At 43.4% G+C, this 20,060-nt stretch overlaps 2 protein-coding genes across 5 annotated transcripts in view; both read right to left on the minus strand.

The window, feature by feature from the left end:
- The window catches only part of LOC138949430 (TP53-binding protein 1-like), a 129,615-nt gene that overhangs the window by 109,285 nt on the left and 270 nt on the right, over positions 1-20,060 (minus strand). For all 4 annotated transcript variants that reach the window (XM_070321282.1, XM_070321274.1, XM_070321259.1 and 1 more), the window contains exons 2-6: positions 18,134-18,295; positions 17,150-17,225; positions 14,822-14,912; positions 13,465-13,610; positions 12,579-12,678 (exon numbers count right to left, since the gene is read on the minus strand). In XM_070321282.1, the coding sequence (XP_070177383.1) occupies positions 12,579-12,678; positions 13,465-13,610; positions 14,822-14,912; positions 17,150-17,225; positions 18,134-18,265 (545 nt within the window). In that variant the 5' untranslated portion in view covers positions 18,266-18,295. The remainder of the gene's footprint in view (positions 1-12,578; positions 12,679-13,464; positions 13,611-14,821; positions 14,913-17,149; positions 17,226-18,133; positions 18,296-20,060) is intronic.
- Positions 838-6,752, minus strand: LOC138945294 (uncharacterized). The gene is made up of 4 exons (XM_070331164.1): positions 6,738-6,752; positions 6,088-6,186; positions 4,701-4,875; positions 838-3,836 (listed from the first exon to the last, which is right to left on the minus strand). The coding sequence occupies exons 1-4, from the start codon at positions 6,750-6,752 to the stop codon at positions 3,037-3,039; spliced, it is 1,089 nt and encodes a 362-aa protein (XP_070187265.1). The 3' UTR covers positions 838-3,036.

A 20,060-nucleotide genomic window follows, 5' to 3' on the forward strand; every position in this document is an offset into this window, starting at 1 on the left:
GCGATTTTAACTTTTTTTGGTTTTTTTGTTACTCTGTTGTGTGTTATATTTTGATTCAGTAAAAATGTTGATTGCTAAGTTCACTTTTGTTTTCAAATCTTGTTCAAATTTTGTGTGTGAGTTTGTGTGATTAGAGATGAATTATTCCAAAAACGCAAGGAAAACAAGGTTGGCATTATCCTCCTACATTCGGTAATATTAGGCATGTATGAAGTCTAAAGTTCCGCAACATCTACAGTTTCATATATTTTAATTAAGCACAAGGTCACACGGAAAACCCATTCTTCTTTTTTATGCCAATGGTGACAAGACAACAAGCGACCCAAAACTACCTGTTAGCCGGCCGCACTGCTTGACCTCAGTACCAGAGCGACCGCAAGCAAAGCCCGACTTGATATGGTGATCTTTGATTACTTTTCCTTCACTTATCCAAACATTATTCTCTTCCTGAATTTTTATAAGCCAGACTCCATGGCAAACACCTAGCAATGACCAGGATCAGAAATACATCTCACTTTAGCCAAGTCTGAGTAGTCTGTTATTCTTCTTTCTTGATTGATTGCCTCCCTTTCACCATAAAATTCTCTGATTTCCAAATCTGAGATGCATGCATCAGTTTTACTGTTATATCTGCAATAAATTTAGTTTCTGTACATTTATCATTAATCATAATTATTCCAATAAATTGACTTGCACTAAAGCTAAGTTAGAGAGAGAATTTACTGACAACAATTAAATCAGATCTAGAGTGAGTTGTTTCAACATAAAAACAAGCATTATAATTGTACAAACACATAGACATGTATACACACTTTGGACTGAACTCTCACTCTGTAATACAATTTCAAACGTTGAATTTAATTACTATTTCTTCAAGCTTTGCCATGCAAAGGGCAATATTTTAACAAGTCTCAAATGTATGTTCTGTTACTCAAAATAATCCCTTTAACTTCAAGTACTATTAATTATAAATTATTTATAACACCTTATACACATATATATGTAGATAACCAATTCTAACTTCATATGACTATAATTTGATTTTCAATTTGTTTCACTTTCAAAGTCAAATAATCATACAGCAAATAGTACACAAACTCATTTCAATTCATGGACAGATCCAGTTATTAATATGTGGTTATTTAGGAATGTAATGGCACTAGAAATAAAATAATTAATGAAGATGTAAGGTCTAGCTCCAGGTGTGTTCAGCTACATTTGGTGGGCGTATCAAAATACGATCATGATAATCAGAGACGAGAGATGATGCATGCGTGTCTTCGTGTTTTCCAAGCCCTGAGACTTTCGCTGTGAAAGTGGGATCTTTTTCGTGCGCAAGTGTGCACACGGGGGTGTTCGGACACCGAAGAGAGTCTGCACAAAGTTGACTCCGAGAAATAAATCTCTCGCCGAACGTGGGGATCGAACCAAACCAAACACTTTTAACCCCCTACCCCTTATAGAGGATGAGTGAGTGGTCAGCAGCAAATAAAGATGTACATTCCAACAGATCACTGAAAGTGACGCAAGGCTGCCCAAATGGCAGGTAAAAATAGTTATACACGTTAAAAATACACTCAAGCAAAATGTGTGAGTGTACGTGGGAGTTTCAGCCCATGAATGTAGAAGAAGAAGATTGGATCTTTTGTAAGGACGGGTCCTGAGGCAAATCCACACAGCCCAAATATTTGACAGTTCAGTGTCTTTGAAAAAGTTATAGTTGAAGAACAAGATTTTCAGTGAAGAGTGGAGAGTCCCATGTGACTGCCTGGCTGGTGATGATGGTTGTTTAGTGGCCGCTTGGTACCGAGGTATGGGCAGACAAGAAGACCCTCTGCCTGCAAACTACAAATTACAACACAGCAGTACCCATGTCAGAGATCCATGTGCACACCTACTAATGCATAATGAAGAATAGCATGTACTAAAGTAATTTGCGAAAGCAAGTACAGCTGTACAGGCTGATAAAGCAAAGTAGCACTAGCAGTTACTTCAAGAAAGTCACTGTCCTGCAAGATATGTCAAAAGCCGGTATATACCACACAAACAAATTATGTTCGGTGTCAGTATGAGTGACCATCAGATATGTATTTATACACAAGTGACAAGAGCATACAATTTTACAAATGATCAATAAATGGAGGTCAGCTGGGTTCTTACCTGGCTTTATTTTTACGCAGGTTCACTTGATAATAGACATATGCTTGTTTGGAATCAGTAGCGAAATAAGAAACAGGCCGCAGCCAGTATGAAACGTTTAAAGCGCGCCCCGGTTGGGTGCTTCTTTTTTTGTGTGTCAATTTTACAGACGACAGAAATGTCTGAATGTGCAGCATCTATTTGGTTTAACCAAATTTAACTCAATAAAGTACCACTGAAAAAGTTGCTTTTGCATTTGACTGACTATTAGGGTTTAACGTCCTCTTAGACCAACTGGTCTATATTGGGACAGGTGTTGGTAATACGCTGAAAATATGGTGTGATACTTTGATTCGAACAAGCCCGCTGTGGCTGTCTTCTTCGACACACCAGCATTGGGTTTGTCTTGTCAAAGTATTGAAATACGATCATGATAATCAGAGATGAAAGATCATGCAAGCGTGTCTTCGTGTTTTCCAAGCCCTGAGACTTTTGCTGTGAACTTGGGATCTTTTTCGGGGGTGTTCGGACACCAAAGAGAGTCTGCACAAAGTTGAATCCGAGAAATAAATCTCTTACCGAACGTGGGGATCGAACCCACGCTGATAGCGACCAACTGGCTACAAAGCCAGCACGCTACCAACTTAGCTACGTCCCCGCCAATTGCATTTGACCAGATACTTGTAGTTGCAAACCGGGTTATCCACCATATTTTGAACTCCCACCAGGCGACCGGGCAGTAGATTTGGCCATCTCTAAGCAGTGAAATCATGTTAATAATTTAAAGCCTTCTACAGGGTCAATTTGTTTAGATGCTTGGCCATTTGGATGCCTAACACCATGTGACACAAGATCAATGCAATGAGCATTTCTTCTACTTGAGAGCTACACAGACAATTAGTAGAGATACTCCTCCAGTGTTGGTGGATTCAGTCCAAAGAACTGTGATGGCTCACTGCCATGTAGGCAAGTATGACAGTTGGACAACAAAACTCCAACCAGGTAGAGTTTCCCTACAGGGGACAAGAACAGCTTCAAATTTTTTTTGAAATCCAAAAATGCCCACAGCCCAATTTTTGAAAATTCCCATTCAACAGAGTTTCTCACCCTGCTCATTTCTGTGTTGAAGGCCTGTTGCTCTTCTGTGATCTGTCCACGGTACGGCCTCATCAAGTTAGGGGTCAAGGGGTAGGCTCGGTCCCCATACAGGTACATTTCATCTCCTGTTGGAGTGACCATGTGCTGCTGCATGTGTTCAAGAATGCCACTACCATTCAGCAAAGCTGCATCATGTCGTCGACAAACCAAGGGCCCAAAAACATTTGCCACAAGGCCATTTGGTGTCACGACACACTGAAACTTTAGAGAGTGCACCCTCTTATGGCCATTGTACACTTCTTGTTGCAAATGGCCTGGGCGACACATTGATCGTATTGTGCCGTCAACCATCCCCCAACAAAACTCCAGAGGAGCCCCCTTGGCATGTATAGCTGCACAGTACCGTTCCAGTTGGGGCACTGTCAGCCATGGCTGATTGAGGTTTGTTAGTTTGTCAGAAAACTGATCATAGATGAAGTCGATACCTACCTTGAACAGCACACACAACTCCGGCTTGGGACGATGAAACATCTGCGAAACGTCAGCAAACCGGCATGGGTAAGCCAACCTCCGCAGACAGATGCAGAGCACCTCCAATCCTGAAAAAAATCATAAATTCAAATGAGCGAATGTGTGTGGAGAGGCATATTCTCATACAGTCTTCAAGTTCAAAATAATAACACTGCAAAAGTTTTCTCACGCGCCTTAAAATATCCAGCCCGACATGCTTATCATCAGTTTGATTTTCTATTTATCAGGTTTGACACAGTTACTGGCTATACTGCACACACAAAAACAGTTACCCGAAAAGAACAAAATTTAAAAAAAAAAAATTTTTAAGGGGGGGGGGGGGGGGGGGGGGACACCACGAAGACAAAATCAATAAAAACAATTATCATAAAAAAAAGTTAAAACAAATAAGTCCTTTGCACATCAAAAGTAACTTCCCTTGAACTTGGATTCACGTAACAATGGCGGCCACTTCGTCAACTTGTAAAAACAATATTCATTTATTTTTTTAAACTAATATGAATAAATTATCAGTATCAACGCATCTTTATTTATCCTGTTACCATATTTTAAAAATAATTTCACTCAACTCCACAGACTAAGTCAGTAAGTGGCACAACCAATTCACTATTATTTCTCTATTGTCTAAATAGAGTACTGTGTCGACCAAAGGGGCTAAAGTTAGTCAGGTACATTTTGTGATTCAAGTTCAAAATACATAGTTCAAATTTGAGATTTTAAGCAATCCCAAAATAAATTATGCCCCAACTCAACGCTCCGCTTTAATCTTTTACGAAACCTGAAATAGTAAAAACAACTCACTGAATATTCACAGTAAATGCAAACTTCATGACTTTGCGAATCAAATCATGGAGGAGGATCATTAAACTATCATTCTGACTGAAATACAACTCAACTTCACAGCAACCAGGGTAAAAAAAATAAATCCTCACCACTGGCCTTGGTTCCTTGATTGTTCATTCCATTAGGCGCCTGCATAGTCCTCTGCATTCCCAGAAGGGCGCACAGTCTCCGAATCTCTTCCGCGCTGAAGCGAAATAAGTCCTCACATTCGATGGCTGTGAAGTGATCGAGGGCGAACTGACCCTCATAGGCCCTTCTTTCTGGCTGTTGAAATGTAGGTTAAACTTAGTGAAATCATGGATCACTTGTACACTTTATTCAATTAATTAGCCTGAAAATTCTGCTGAAGCTACTCAAATCAATACTGGGTAACAGAGGGAAAGTTAAACTCCAACATTTTAACTCGCCAGCTGGGCGAGTAACTTCAAGAAAGTCACTTTCTTTCTTTATTTGGTGTTTAACGTCGTTTTCAACCATTCAAGGTTATATCGCGACGGGGAAAGGGGGGAGATGGGATAGGGGAAAGATGGGATAGAGCCACTTGTTAATTGTTTCTTGTTCACAAGAAAGTCACTAACCTGGCAGAAATTTCCCCGCCCCGATACATACCAGTTACCACAATTGATCTGCAGTAGCGTTAAAACCCTTTTGGTTGCATTTGACCAGAATTTTAATTGACCAGCCAGGTGAGTTGCGAGCCTGTTGTTACTAGCCAAGCGGATTGTTCACTCGCCCCTGCATAACAAATGACCCTTACACTAAGTTACAGGTTGAACTTGAAGCATGTTGGATAAATAGTTTCAACTGTGCATCTCAAAAAGCACCAGTTGACAGTATTCTGATATAAATACTGTGTATGTTTTAGAACACAGAAGTTTCCTTGTACTGAAGTAATTTGATCCTAGAAATAATAAAACTAGAACCAAGGTGCCTTGTGCTTAAAAGTCTGATAGAACCAGTAAGTGTAACATCCTTCTTGAAAGTACATGTATTGCTATCAAATTAAAATGACACAAGAACACAAACTGACAGTGACAAAGACTCTGTGACAGAGAGTGGACTTAATAATAATATTCATGCTTTGATGAAACTAAAACTCTTGACTGCAGATTTGGTCATCAGTTTCCATTTGATTTTGATTCTTGAACAGTAAATAGTTAAAACTCTATGTTTATAAACCATTAAATGTAAGTAACAAAGTCACACGGAAACCAAATCTAGGTGTAAGTGTTAGATCTACCCAATATCACTATCAGTATCACTGTAGATTCAGACAAGATCACTTTCATGACTATGAAATCTAACCAAAAAAACATTTAATTTTTTACATGAACAACATTTAAAACCTAACCATAACCAATCCAAAGTAACCTCACCGGCCATAACCAAAATATACGCCTGTTCCTGACAGTTAGATCTATATTTCAGCGGAACCTTTAATGCCTTTAGAAGCTAAGCTTTGACTTGTTTGCTAACCTGATCAAGCAGTGCGAAGACAACAAAATCATCTTCTGCGTCATCCTCGTCCCACGCCGCAAGCTCAAAAGTTGGTCCCTGGCATCCATGAAGATCGATCTTAAAACAAAACATAAACAGCGAGAGGATTGGAACATTTGCAACTTTTCACTGCATAACTCATCTTCCAGACAGTAAGCGAAATCGAAATCAAAAAGGGTGAATCGAAAAACTGAACACAAATCAAAAGCAGCCATTTTTTGTGTGTTTGAAATGTGAAAAAGCTTGCTCTGTTCAACGCTTAAATTACAGCATCAAACCAGGATTATATCACACATTAAACTGACATTTGTACCATTAAGTGGTTTAGGAACATACTAGTTATAAATAATCGTGTAAATAAACAAGCGTTCGCTCAGTTTTTACATACCTTTTGGGGCTCGTTATTTTCGTCGATTCAACCACAGCTCGTTAGCGGATCGAAGGAAGCATCCGTAAACTTTGACCCCTAACCTTTGAACTGCGCACACATCGCTGACGTCAACACATAAAAAAGTACCGATAACCACTAGCACTACCACTGGCACTGTACACTTAATCAGTCTATTACCTCAACACAGCCAGCACAGCATGAGGGGTACGCACACCAGCAACACGCAGAACAACATTACATTAGTGGAACCCATTTTTAAGACATCAAAACCTCTGAGAAAATCAGGTCTCAGAAAGAAGGGTATTTTCAAATACGGGTAAATTTACAGAGGTTATGAACTGGGTATCTGAGAAATCAGGGTCTTAAAAGGGAGGGAGTCTTAAATTGGGGGTCCAGACCTGGGAACCCCTGTTTTGCACTTTGAGTATTCTCAAACAAACTTGGTGTATTTTCAAAAAAATGAGCGTACTCCACACAGCGTTTGCACATCCATGATTAAAACATGCCTCATGCGCGTCCGTCACACCGTTAATTAAGTTTACCTATACATTTAAAACAAATGCTTTTTTCAATTTTTACTGACAAAAACTGTACCGTATTTGACGGACTACAAGCCGCGACTTTTAAACAAAAAAAAATCGCATTGCGGCTTATAAAAAGATGTGTCTAAAACGTGACCTAAACTTGAATAGCATTCACCTAATGGAAGTCGCCGCGGATTTTCATTTAGCTCGATTAGCAATTACCGGTACTTTATTAGCTCTCTACTCAAGACTCGGCGCTTTTCTCTTTCTTTCGCGAATCTTCGTTTGTCAACAAGTTGTCGTGACAAGCGTACAGAGAAACACCGGATGTATCAGGATCTCGCGCGTGCGAGATTTCGTTTTTTTTGTGTCTCGCAATAGTTGGAGGAGCGAGAGCCGCCATGTTGTGTTTTCGTCTGCTCGAAATGTGCGCAAAAGTCGTAAATCATCCCAAAAAAGCTTATTCCGGGTGGGACTACATGTGTGTGTTGGTTACAAATGGTGTGTGTGTGATATTTTTGTTCAAACTTTTTCCCTTTTCTTCTTTGTTTCACTTGTTTATTCTCGGAGCCGATTTCGCCAAATACCGTACTTTCGTTTGCCTGGTTGTTTTGATTGATTGACACGATCCGATTAAATTTTTTTGACGGCGGCTAATATAGTGTCGTAATCATGTGCCAAAATACTGGATCGGCTTCAGGATGGGCTTGTGAAGAAAAGTAGTCTAGGAATTTTTCTCGTCGTATTTTTTTCCCACTGACTGTACTGAGCGTATTCTCGACAATTATGCGTACAAAATACGGCGAAATCGTATGGGTTCTCAGGTCTGGGGGTCTTAAAAGGGGGTTCCACTGTAATTCACTTTCCTTCTTCCCAACTCCAGTTTCTCCCATCCTACCTGCCCCCCCCCCCCCCCCCTCCTACATGTTTTACCTTAGGGCTCAGTGGCTGGGACAGGCTGATCTTTCTTAACCCAGTGTGGGATTTTCAGTGGGGCGACCACCCCCAACCCAGCGCGTCCCCGGGTGGCGGATAGGGGAACGGTCTTCAGATATGGAGATCAGCCGCTTGCGGCCGCGGACCAAACTGGCTCCGGGTGGGATCCCGGAAAATCCTCCCCCCTGTGCTCTCAGGGTAGGACGTATGGGCCATGAGCTAAGGGTGAGGTAACCCCGACAGAAAACCCCGAATGCTGAAGACGGAGGACCCGGGCCGCACGGCGCATTCTAACAAACCACGGGTACACGCACTTACGCAAATGATGACACAATCAACCAGCACAGATGGAAATGGCGCTCGCCCATTGAGGACCCCCCAGGGTGGAGCAGCGTCGGGTCCCATGCCTCAAAGGGACCCAGCCCCAACTACTGGAGGTCCCTCCCGTCCGTCTTGTCACGCCAGGGGACGCGGGAGGAAAGTGACTGGCACCACCACAACCAGGAAGAAACCCAGTCAGCAGCGACCTTTTCAGGTCATGCACTGGAACGCAGAAAGTATCCTGAACAAGAAGACAGAGTTGGAGCATATCCTGCATGAGAAGAACATCAACATCTGCTGTATTCAGGAGACGCACCTGACACCCCAAAAGTCCTTCAAAGTGAGAGGCTACCAATGCCTTAGGTCCGACAGAACAGACCGAAGCAAAGGAGGAATCCTGACCCTCATCAGGAACAACATCAATGCCTGTTTGATAGAAACGCACATGGAGGACTCCGAATATCAGGTGATTCGAATCCAGACGAAGACATCAGAATTCCATCTTGTCAACTTCTACTGCCCCAATGATAGACACCTCGCCCTTGACACGATCCCTGCAAAGGCCTCCAACTTCATCGTGGTGGGTGACTTCAACAGTCATTCACAGAGTTGGGGATATGACCACCTGGATCGGAGAGGAGAAGAGGTGGAGAACTGGCAGGACGACAAAGGTCTCATCCTTTTGAACAGTCCCTTTGACTGCCCTACATTCTACTCCAGAAGATGGCACACTACATCAACTCCTGACCTAGCCTTCTGCACGGAAGACATGCACCAGCTAACCAGCAGAGAGGTCGGAGAACAGCTAGGTGGAAGTGACCATCGGCCAGTCTTTTTGACCCTGGGCATGGAGTCCTGCACTGAAGCTTCCTTCCCACGGTGGAACTACAAAAGAGCGAACTGGTTCCTCTTTAGACACCGCACCAGCGAACTCACCAAAGACATCAGAGTCGAGGGTCGAGACATCAACATGGTGGCGAAGGACTTCAACATGAGCATCCTCAGAGCAGCGCGTGAGTCCATTCCCAGGGGTGCCAGGAGAGACTATAAGCCCTACTGGAGCAATGAATTGCAGGAACTGGATGATGATCTGGCAGACGCCAGAAGGGAAGCAGAAGTCAACCCGTCACAAAACAACAACATCCGCCTCCAGGAAGCCAAAGCCAAATTTCTCAAAAAGAAGCTACAGGCAAGACGGAGAAGCTGGCAAGAGAAAACAAGCTCTCTGAACCTTGAGAAGGATGGCAGAAAGCTCTGGAGGCTCACCAAGCAGTTGAATGATGAGAACACCAGCAGAGGAAAGATCACATTAGAAGAGAACGGGAAGGTGCTAACTGGAAAGCATGCTGCCAACCAATTTGCTGAAAGCTATGCAGCTGAGAGCAACCTCCATGTTAGCCCCGAGAAACAGAGAGAAGCAAGAAGAGAGAAAAGAGAGAGACCTGCCAGACAGTCGACAGTGGACGCCATGAGTCAACCACTCACACTCCACGAGCTGCACTCAGCTCTGAAAAAGTCAAAGGCGAAGAAGTCCCCTGGCCCAGACGGCATCACCAACGAGATGCTAACCCACCTTGGTAGTGCAGCAGAGAACAAGCTACTCGAGGTCTTCAACAGCAGCTGGCAAGAAGGATCGCTACCACAACTCTGGCGAGAAGCGATCATGATCCCCATCTTAAAAAAAGGGAAGGATCCAAAGAAGGCCACCAGCTATCGCCCAATCAGCCTCACCAGCTGTGTTGTGAAGACCCTGGAGAGAATTGTGAACGAGCGCCTCAGGTGGTACCTGGAATCCAGGAACCTCCTCGCCCCTGAGCAAGCTGGATTCCGACAGTTCCGCAGCACTGAAGATCAGGTCACTTACCTGGCGCAAGAAGTTGAAGATGCCTTTCAGGAACAGAAGCTGGTCTTCGTCACCTGGATAGATCTTCAGAAGGCCTTTGACAAGGTCTGGAAAGATGGACTCCTTGTAAAACTGCTGAGGAAAGGCGTGTCCAGCAACATGTACCAGTGGATTCGCTCTTACCTCTATAACCGCAGGGCAAGAGTTAACGTCGACCAGACCAAAAGCAAGAAGTTCCTCCTTCGTCATGGCGTCCCTCAGGGCGGAGTCCTCTCCCCCACACTCTTCCTTCTCTTCATCGACGATCTGGTGTCTGAGATGCCCAAGGGGATCAAAGCTGCTCTCTACGCAGACGACCTTGTGATCTGGTGCAAGGAGGAGCACGCAAGTACTGCCACCTACAGAATGCAGCAAGCGGCAGATAGGCTGAACGCATGGGCAGAAAATTGGTGCGTCTCCATCAACAAGGAGAAATCCTCCACCACCCTATTCACACTGTCGCCAAAGCAGAAAGCCGGAACCATTAAGCTTGGTGGAACTCCTCTGAGAGAGGATGAAGAAGCAACGTACCTTGGTGTCACCTTTGATAGGCGGCAGACCTGGAAACCACACATTGCACAGGCAGAGACGAAGGCCCGGCGCAAGCTAGCCATACTCAGGAAGCTGGCAGGTACCACCTGGGGAGCGAACGAGAAGATACTGAAGACAGTATACCAGGGAACAATCAGACCCCACCTCGAGTACGGCTCCACAGCGTGGTCAACCTCAGCCAAGACAAACCTGCAGACCCTTGACCGTGTGCAAAACCAGGCCCTCCGACTCATCACTGGTGCAATGAAATCCACGCCCATCAAGGAAATGGAGAAGCTTACCACCATCCAACCCCTCTGTCAGAGAAGAGAAGCCAAGACTATGGTACAGGCCGAGAAGCTCAAGTGCCTACCCGACCACCCCATGAAGCACAGACTGAGCAACCTCACCAAGAACCGGCTTAAACGGAGCAGTTTTGTACACGAGAGCAAGAGACTTTCCCGACAGTACAGGGAAGTCCTTCCACAGAACACTCTACCTCTGACTCAAGAAGAAGAGGAAACCCCCAAGGCAACAGAGAAACCAGGCATCCAGATCTGCACCAGTGTTCCACATGTTACCTCAGGAGAAGATCAGAATGACACAGCTCGACAGGCACTCACCTTAGCCCTGATCGACGAACAGTACCCAAAAGAGGCGTGGATCCATGTATACACCGATGGATCAGCAACTAACGCCGTGCTCAATGGAGGTGCAGGCATTCTCATCCAGTTCCCTGGGGGACATACAGCTACATCCAGCGTTGCCACTGGCAAACACTGCACAAACTATAAAGCAGAAGCAGAAGCTCTCATGCAGGCCGCCTCCTTCGTTCAGGACTCCGCAGACCCTTGCTACCAAGTTGTCTTCCTCTCGGACGCCCTTTCAGTCCTTCAGGCCCTAGAGAACGACAAACTCCCACAGCTGGCCAAAGCATTACAGATGGTCAGACAAACCAGAAGAGTTGTCCTCCAGTGGATACCAGCACACTGTGGGATACCAGGAAATGAAAGGGCAGATGAGCTGGCAAAAGAAGGAGCCGTGGAAGACCAACCTGAAAACAGTGTCAGCTTTAGTGAGCAGAAGACAATCATCAAGGCATTGATGAGGCCAAGGACAAACAGAGATGACTACCACACAATGTCCAGAGAGCAGCAAGTCAACCTCATCAGGCTGCGTACTGGCCACAACAGGCTCAATGCTCACATGAACCGAAAGTTCAAGCTGGCGCCATCACCAACCTGTGCCTGCGGTCAAGAGGACCAAACAGCGGAACACATCTTACAGCGATGTCCCTTACTAGATGAGGAACGAAAAGAAGTGTGGCCGTCACCAACTCCCTTGCAGACCAAACTATACGGCAGTCGACAGGAGTTGGAGAAAACGACAACATTTATCACCAGTGCTGGACTGATTGTGTAACCTCTGCGAACGCCAAGAAGAAGAAGAAGAAGGGCTCAGTGGTACACAGAGCTGCCAGTGCCATATCTTGTTTGAAATAAAATAAAATATATTTGTAAAAAAAACTCCTACTCCAGCGAGTTCCACTAAGGGTGGACTTTACATCAAGACAAAACACTAATGAAGAATACTTCCATTCCATGTCAATAACTAAATCACTAATATACACACCGAAGAACACAAACACTCACACAAACAGAAGACTGTCAAAATACAAAACATAACTGTATTAACACAGCGACTCTCCCAGACTGTAATGAAAAGTTAAACATAACAGTATTAACACAGCGACTCTCCCAGACTGTAATGAAAAGTTAAACATAACAGTATTAACACAGCGACTCTCCCAGACTGTAATGAAAAGTTAAACATAACAGTATCAACACAGCGACTCTCCCAGACTGTAATGACAAGTTCAACTTACAGACTCTCTTCCACCGTTTCTGGCACCAGCATTGCCTCCCCTGACAGCTGTAGGCTGGGCATGTGTCGCGACGGTGTCGACACCGGGCGATCGTCATCATCTGTTTACATATGTTTCACCATCATCACCACATGTTTCACCATCATCACCACATGTTTCACCATCATCACCACATGTTTCACCATCATCACCACATGTTTCACCATCATCACATGTTTCACCATCATCACCACATGTTTCACCATCATCACCACATGTTTCACCATCATCACCACATGTTTCACCATCATCACCACATGTTTCACCATCATCACCACATGTTTCACCATCATCACCACATGTTTCACCATCATCACCACATGCGCACGATAAAGATCCCAAGTTCATCAGCAGACATTAATACTAGCTTCCTGTGATGGTTGAGCATTTATAATTTCGTCAAACTTGCAGTAGTTACTTTGTAAGGCCAAACACAAATATAAGTTGGTTTAGGGTAACATGACCCAGCGAACGACAAGAAGAAGGGTAACATGACCCAGCAAACAACAAGAAGAAGAAGGGTAACATGACCCCAAAAAATAGGGTCGGTAGGTCGGCTTTATTTTTATTTGTATTTTTATTTTCTAGTCTTGGTGTGGTTCGTAAAACGTGCCTTTTTTTTAATGGATTTTTCTTTTTGAGAAATGGAAAAAAAGTTTTAGGGTCGGCGGGAAAAATAGGGTCATTCGGGTTACCCTAAACCACTTTTCAGGGATCTGCATATGAGAACTCGAGCAGGCGTCATTGGGCACTTTGGATGAATAAGGGTCAGTAAAACCCCTGGCCAGTGTTCACATATCACACTTTCTCCCCCCCCCCCCCCCCCCCCCCCCCCCCCCCAACTTACCTGGCTTCCCCTGGAAGAGATCCTGAGACAAGGGTTCCTCCTCCTCTTGCTGCTGCGCAGCGCTGTGTCTGCTGATGACAGTTATGTTGGCTGCGTCATCGCTGTTGGTTCCGCTGCTAGCCATGGCCGCATCTGGATTGTCCTCGCTATCAAATGCCCAACACAGACTGATAGTCACCCGTCAATTACTAATTCCTGCATCAGACTACTTCAACTCTCTGCTTGAAAGTTGAATATGTGGCAGATCTCAAAAGAAATAAGTCCAGGCAAACAAATACAAAATAAAAAGAAGAAGACAGTCTGGTAGGAAAATAGTTAAAAGAAAATGCACAATTTCACTGGTAACATGGTAGCAGCCAACAACAGATGAAATCTTCTCTAATTTGCTAAAATCCTGCAACTGTCACGCAGCAGTAACAAAGTGGTTGATTAACATTCGCTTTCTCCTGTGTCAGTTCACAGTAATAGTAATAAGCTGATAATGGAACTTGAACCCAGTCCTTCCTGACTAGCCACCGGCATAAACATTTTGTTTGCATGTGATCTGTAACACAAACACACAACACAGTAACAAACCGAGAACACAACAGTCTTGGGGTGAATGTGTCCATTGATAGTCTTTTCAACACGCTCACAGACAAGGAACCTAACACAGTGAATGAATCAAACCAAGAATTGTAGCTTATTGAAACGTTTAATTATTGACAAAACCAAACCTTATGTTTACAATCAGTCCACCCGGTGGTCTTTGAAGTAGTAGACAGACAGCCAGACAGCCAGCCAGCCAGCCAGCCAGCCAGCCAGCCAGCCAGCCAGCCAGCCAGCCAGCCAGCCAGCCAAACACTTATGGTACATATAATGAACTTCTCTCAAAACCGTCTTAGACAGTGAAATCAAGTCTGGTGATGGTTTTACACTACCATGGCTGTCTTCAAAATGGTCACAGACAGTGAAATCAAGCCTGGTGATGGTTTTACACTACCATGGCTGTCTTCAAAATGGTCACAGACAGTGAAATCAAGTCTGGTGATGGTTTTACACTACCATGGCTGTCTTCAAAATGGTCACAGACAGTGAAATCAAGTCTGGTGATGGTTTTACACTACCATGGCTGTCTTCAAAATGGTCACAGACAGTGAAATCAAGTCTGGTGATGGTTTTACACTACCATGGCTGTCTTCAAAATGGTCACAGACAGTGAAATCAAGTCTGGTGATGGTTTTACACTACCATGGCTGTCTTCAAAATGGTCACAGACAGTGAAATCAAGTCTGGTGATGGTTTTACACTACCATGGCTGTCTTCAAAATGGTCACAGACGGAAACCCAACCCACGCCAAATAAGGGCATACAATACCTGACAGTCTCCTCGATGATGTGAGCGTCATCCGACACCAGTGGCCGCTCGGCCCCCTCCATCTCACTGTCCGTCACCAGAATCACAGAACCTGCAACGACACAAACCTCCGTAAAACATGTGATGGGCTTAACGTAACACAATTGCATAACTCATAGCTAGGTAGTTTTGCAGCAGAGTCCATTGTAGTGCTCTTAATCACTCAGAATTAAAAAACAAGAATTGTACGTTATTTGAACGTTTAAACTTTAATTATTGACAAAACAAAACGTTACATTTACACAATTAATGAACTTATCTCAAAATCGCCTATGAACCTCGCTTACAAGATGCCACAATGTTTCTCAATCCCTTAACATGAGAAAAGGGGGAGCAGAAGTCACATGAAAAAAGCAGCATAATTCTTCTGTCAAAGGTAGTTGTCTAACTCAGTAATTGCTGCGACTTAGAGCGCTTCTCAATTTCTTGTTTTCCCGAAAAACTTCAAAAACCGAGTTATGCAGTATACATTTTCCTTATGATCATGACATTAGTCTTTTAATTCTTTTCATGGGTCCTGCTTTTTAAGACACTACTTTTTCAGACTGTGTGAGAATACTGTTTGAAAATGTGCCTTCTTTTCCAGTGAAGGTTGCTCAGACAGAAACAAGCAAAAAAGACAAATACAGCAGACTTCCACTAAATCGCGAATTCGGCTATATCGCGGAGATCTCTTGGACCCCGAAAAAACCATTCTGATTTTTTTAAATTAGTCACGTAAAGGCCAAAAAATAGTACAGATCATGAAAAAATGTTCTATCATAACCACGCTATCTCTCTCTGGGTCCGATGGCCTTTCATCATGCAGTAAATTGTCATTTCATCTTATCAGTCTCTCTCTCTTTCTCTCCCTCAGTCTCTCCAAATAGTGTTCTACGTGTGTGTGTGTTTTCAGGTTGTGTACATTACGGGTTGATCAAGACCTGCGAACAAAAGAAAAACAAACCTTTCACGCGCACGTGCCCTACTCAGTCAAGAACTTTCATGCCACGATCGGTATCATCAAATTGGCCACATGCCTATAGAGGTTAAGTGTCTGACCAGTCAGTATGGCCAGTCAGTTGAACACTCGAGTCCAGCTAATTGCGATCTCTGCTAGACGGTCCGGGTGGCCACAGGCGCAAATCAAGTGCTTAAACTGCGCTTCAGTCTTCTGCAATCTACTCAGGCATGCAATTTAACACTGGAGTCATACTCATGTCATAAGATTCTGGTTTTACTCCGATATTAGCCTTGTGGTGAAAAGGAGACAAACTAGACTTATTCTTAATCGCGATCTCAGCTAGACGCCCCGGATTTTCTACAGGCGCCATGAAGTGCTTCAGCTTCTTGCGTTATAGCAGGTGGCAGAAAAAGCAAACAATCAAAGAAGAAATCTACATGCTTTCTGCCAAAGACAAAACGCGTGTCAACTCAGACTCACACAAAGCAAAACAAAACGTCTGTGTCTGTCTGTGTCTGATTAACTAGTAAGTTTGTGACGACGTATGAGTCGGAGAAAAAAGAAAAGAAATCGTTATCTGCTGATAAAAGAAAACGTGTCATTGCAGTTAATCTTTTGAGAACTTAGTTGCCAACAGAAGCGTCACACTTGCGAGAAACGCAGTAACACATACACATGAACATTGTAGCACAATCACATGCCACACACGCACGCACGCACGCACATACACACACACATACACTCACACGGCAAACGCACACACGCCAACGTGACGCTCACAGGCTTTTTGTGACCAACAAGGGAAATAACCGCGTTTTTCTCTGACTCAGAAGAGAACGCGGTTTCTTCCCTTTAATTGGACCCCAAACTGCATCGCGAATCGGATATATCGCGATCAAAAATCTTTGGACCCCAAAGACCGCGAATTAGTGGAAGTCTGCTGTAGTAATAAAGTCAAGCAAGAGACACAGAGACTGCAAACAAATAAAAGTAATAGTTTGCTAGTCATACTCATGTCATAAGATTCTGGTTTTACTCCGATATTAGCCTTGTGGTGAAAAGGAGACAAACTAGACTGGGAATATATTTTTGACACTGCCAGCAACCTGACGTCCCTCCCTGGAACGTCTGTAAATTGATAATTAAGCCTGGCAGGGGAACGAAATTCAGATATGGATGGAGCAGTGGATGCTTGGACGGGGCGGTGTGAGAGCTCGATGGGACAAGGAACAGGTGTTGGGGCAGCAAAAAAAATAGAAAAAAAATATTTTTGACACTGCAGTCAAATTAGCTGTCACTCAGCATATCTTTGCAACCAGGACGAACAGTGACCTTGATTATTATACCTGACTGGCCGCCACCGGTCTCCATGACAGGGTAGACAACCTCTGAATCGCTCTGTTCTCCTCCCTCTCCCTCCTCCTGCACATGAACCCCAGCGTCACAAGTTGCATTCACTCCTCTTTGAGTTTGAGACACCACGCCAAGCACAAAACAGTGCAAGTAACCCCGACCCCTGTCAATCAAGTTAACACTGTCTGACCTGTTCCTCCACTGTAAATAGTGTGGTGTCATATTAATACATGTAATGATCAACTCAGTAATAAGACAAATAGGTTTCTTATCCGAAAGACAGAAGACAAAAACAGCTGAGAAGCACATTTAACAGCTGAGAAGCACATTTAACAGCTGAGAAGCACATTTAACAGCCGAGAAGCACATTTAACAGCCGAGAAGCACATTTAACAGCCGAGAAGCACATTTAACAGCCGAGAAGCACATTTAACAGCTGAGAAGCACATTTAACAGCTGAGAAGCACATTTAACAGCTGAGAAGCACATTTAACAGCTGAGAAGCACATTTAACAGCTGAGAAGCACATTTAACAGAATGAAGAACAGTGGTTGGAGTTGGTGGTCAAAAAAGCTCACTACAAGTACAACTTAAAGTTTCAAAATGCAAATAACTCCAGTATTAGGCCAAAAAAAATAATAGGTGTGGTTACGGTAACATAGCCAAAAAAAACAGGGTAGGAAGGTAGGCAATCACTTTTTTTTAAACTTTTTTTTCTAATGTGTACAATTTAAATTAAACATACTTGACAGGGAAATAAGTGTGCGACTCGGGCGCTTTCGCTTTCATTGCGTTTTCTGCACTCGTTTTCTTGTGTGTGTGTTGTTGGTTTTTTTTGACAAATGTAATAAAAAGTGATAGGGTCGGCCCCTAAAAATAGGGTAGGTCGGGTTACCGTAACCACACCTATTTTTTTTTTAGGCCTTATTATTACACTCAACATTGAGGAAAGCTACCTGTGCATTGAGGTACGCTACCTGTTTGCCTTTCAATGCAGGCAGGTGAGCTGATAGGTCGTGGTGGGACTGAGAGTCTGGCTGAGACGCTGGCACCACCAAGTGTTGTGAGTCAGACACACCTGAGTTCACCTGTGACCAGTCTTCATCCATGCCCTCATTTCTCACTCCTCTCTCAACCTACTGAAACATAGTGCATCTCATCTCTCAACCTACTGAAACATAGTGCATCTCATCTCTCACTCCTCTCTCAACCTACTGAAACATAGTGCATCTCATCTCTCGCTCCCCTCTCAACCTACTGAAACATAGTGCATCTCATCTCTCGCTCCCCTCTCAACCTACTGAAACATAGTGCATCTCATCTCTCGCTCCTCTCTCAACCAACTGAAACATAGTGCATCTCATCTCTCGCTCCTCTCAACCTACTGAAACATTGTGCATCTCATCTCTCAACCTACTGAAACATAGTGCATCTCATCTCTCAACCTACTGAAACATAGTGCATCTCATCTCTCAACCTACTGAAACATAGTGCATCTCATCTCTCAACCTACTGAAACATATAATGCATCTCATCTCTCAACCTACTGAAACACAGTGCATCTCATCTCTAAGGCCAAAAAAAAAAAAAGGTCTGTTTACGGTAACATAGGCATGGGTGGGAGCCCAAAATTGTTCCAAGACTGAACTTTTTTTAAGGCCGGGGTCCAGGGGCCGCGAAGGCCCCGGCGGGGTCCAGGGGCAGCGCCCTGGTGGGGGGTCCAGGGGGGCGAAGGCCCCCGGCCGAAAACGAATTTTATGAATTTAAAAGGGTTTCTCTGGCCTCTCCTGAGTTTAATTCTGATAAATAAAAACCTTGTTGGAGATACAAAAAGTAACAAAAACTAAAAATTTTAGGGACCTGGCAAGCATTAGAAACAACAAAAAGTGCACTATCAGTCCATTTGGCATAACACAGTATGAGATGACTATCAATGAGGGCGCAAAAAAAAAAAAAAAAAAAAAAAAAAAAAAAAAAATTGTCAAAATTTCTCTGAGACGGAAATCCGTCTGAGACGGAGGAACTCCCACCCATGCATAGGCCAAAAAAATAGGGTCGGTAGGTCGGGATTTTTTTTTTCCCCAAAAAAACCCATATTTTTACGTTATTTTGCCAAAAAAACCAAAAGATTTTTTTTTCCCCCCCAAATGCCAAAAAAAGTCTAGGGTCGCGCGAAAAAAATAGGGTCGGTCGGGTTACCGTAAACAGACCTATTTTTTTTTGTTGCCTAAACCTACTGAAACATAAAGTGCATCTCATCTCATGAACAGCTATTAATTATGTAACACTAACAGTACTTACACCATTTGCATAGCTAATCTATAAACTTAGAAGCATGCCTGGTGTTTGCTCATGATCAAAAGTTAATCGCTCAGTCAAATGTAAAGAAATTAACAATGCATGTTTTGAACTTAGCAAATTGGTAAATGAAATCAAACACGGTACAGCCTACCTGTAAAATGATTCTCCATTAGTTTCAAATCCAGTTTTATGTATGCAAATACTGTTTTCAGGAGCTGCTGAGAAAGTTGGACTTTAATTTGCAATACGAACCATAGCAGGCAAAATGTTTCTTAAGAAAAAAAATCATTTGATTCATTGTTTATTAAATTCTGGCACCGTTTGCAACTAGGGATCTAGCTGAATCATTGAATGTCATTGTCAAAGCATTGCAGCTCAAACAGTAAACCGTGCCATCATACCTTGATCAAAAGTGAGGTCAGTGGCAAAAGTACAATTAGCAGTAGTAAGAAAACTGCATTCTGAAAACTTATCATACTCATAGCTCAGCAATCTAAGTCTAACTTTTAAGATCACGAATTATCATTTTAGCTCTCTTGCGTGTAACGTACTTTCCATAAACCTGAGACCGAGTAAGACACAAAAAGCAATCTTTCAGCGCTG

The sequence above is a fragment of the Littorina saxatilis genome, linkage group LG1 (genome assembly GCF_037325665.1).
Source record: "Littorina saxatilis isolate snail1 linkage group LG1, US_GU_Lsax_2.0, whole genome shotgun sequence".
Lineage (NCBI taxonomy): Eukaryota > Metazoa > Mollusca > Gastropoda > Littorinimorpha > Littorinidae > Littorina > Littorina saxatilis.

Coding starts and splice junctions, on each gene's coding strand:
- LOC138945294 (XM_070331164.1), bottom strand. Junction 4,876..6,087: donor TCTTCGCACTGCTTGATCAG/GTTAGCAAACAA, acceptor ACATTTCAACAG/CCAGAAAGAAGGGCCTATGA. Junction 3,837..4,700: donor TCAAGGAACCAAGGCCAGTG/GTGAGGATTTAT, acceptor GATTTTTTTCAG/GATTGGAGGTGCTCTGCATC.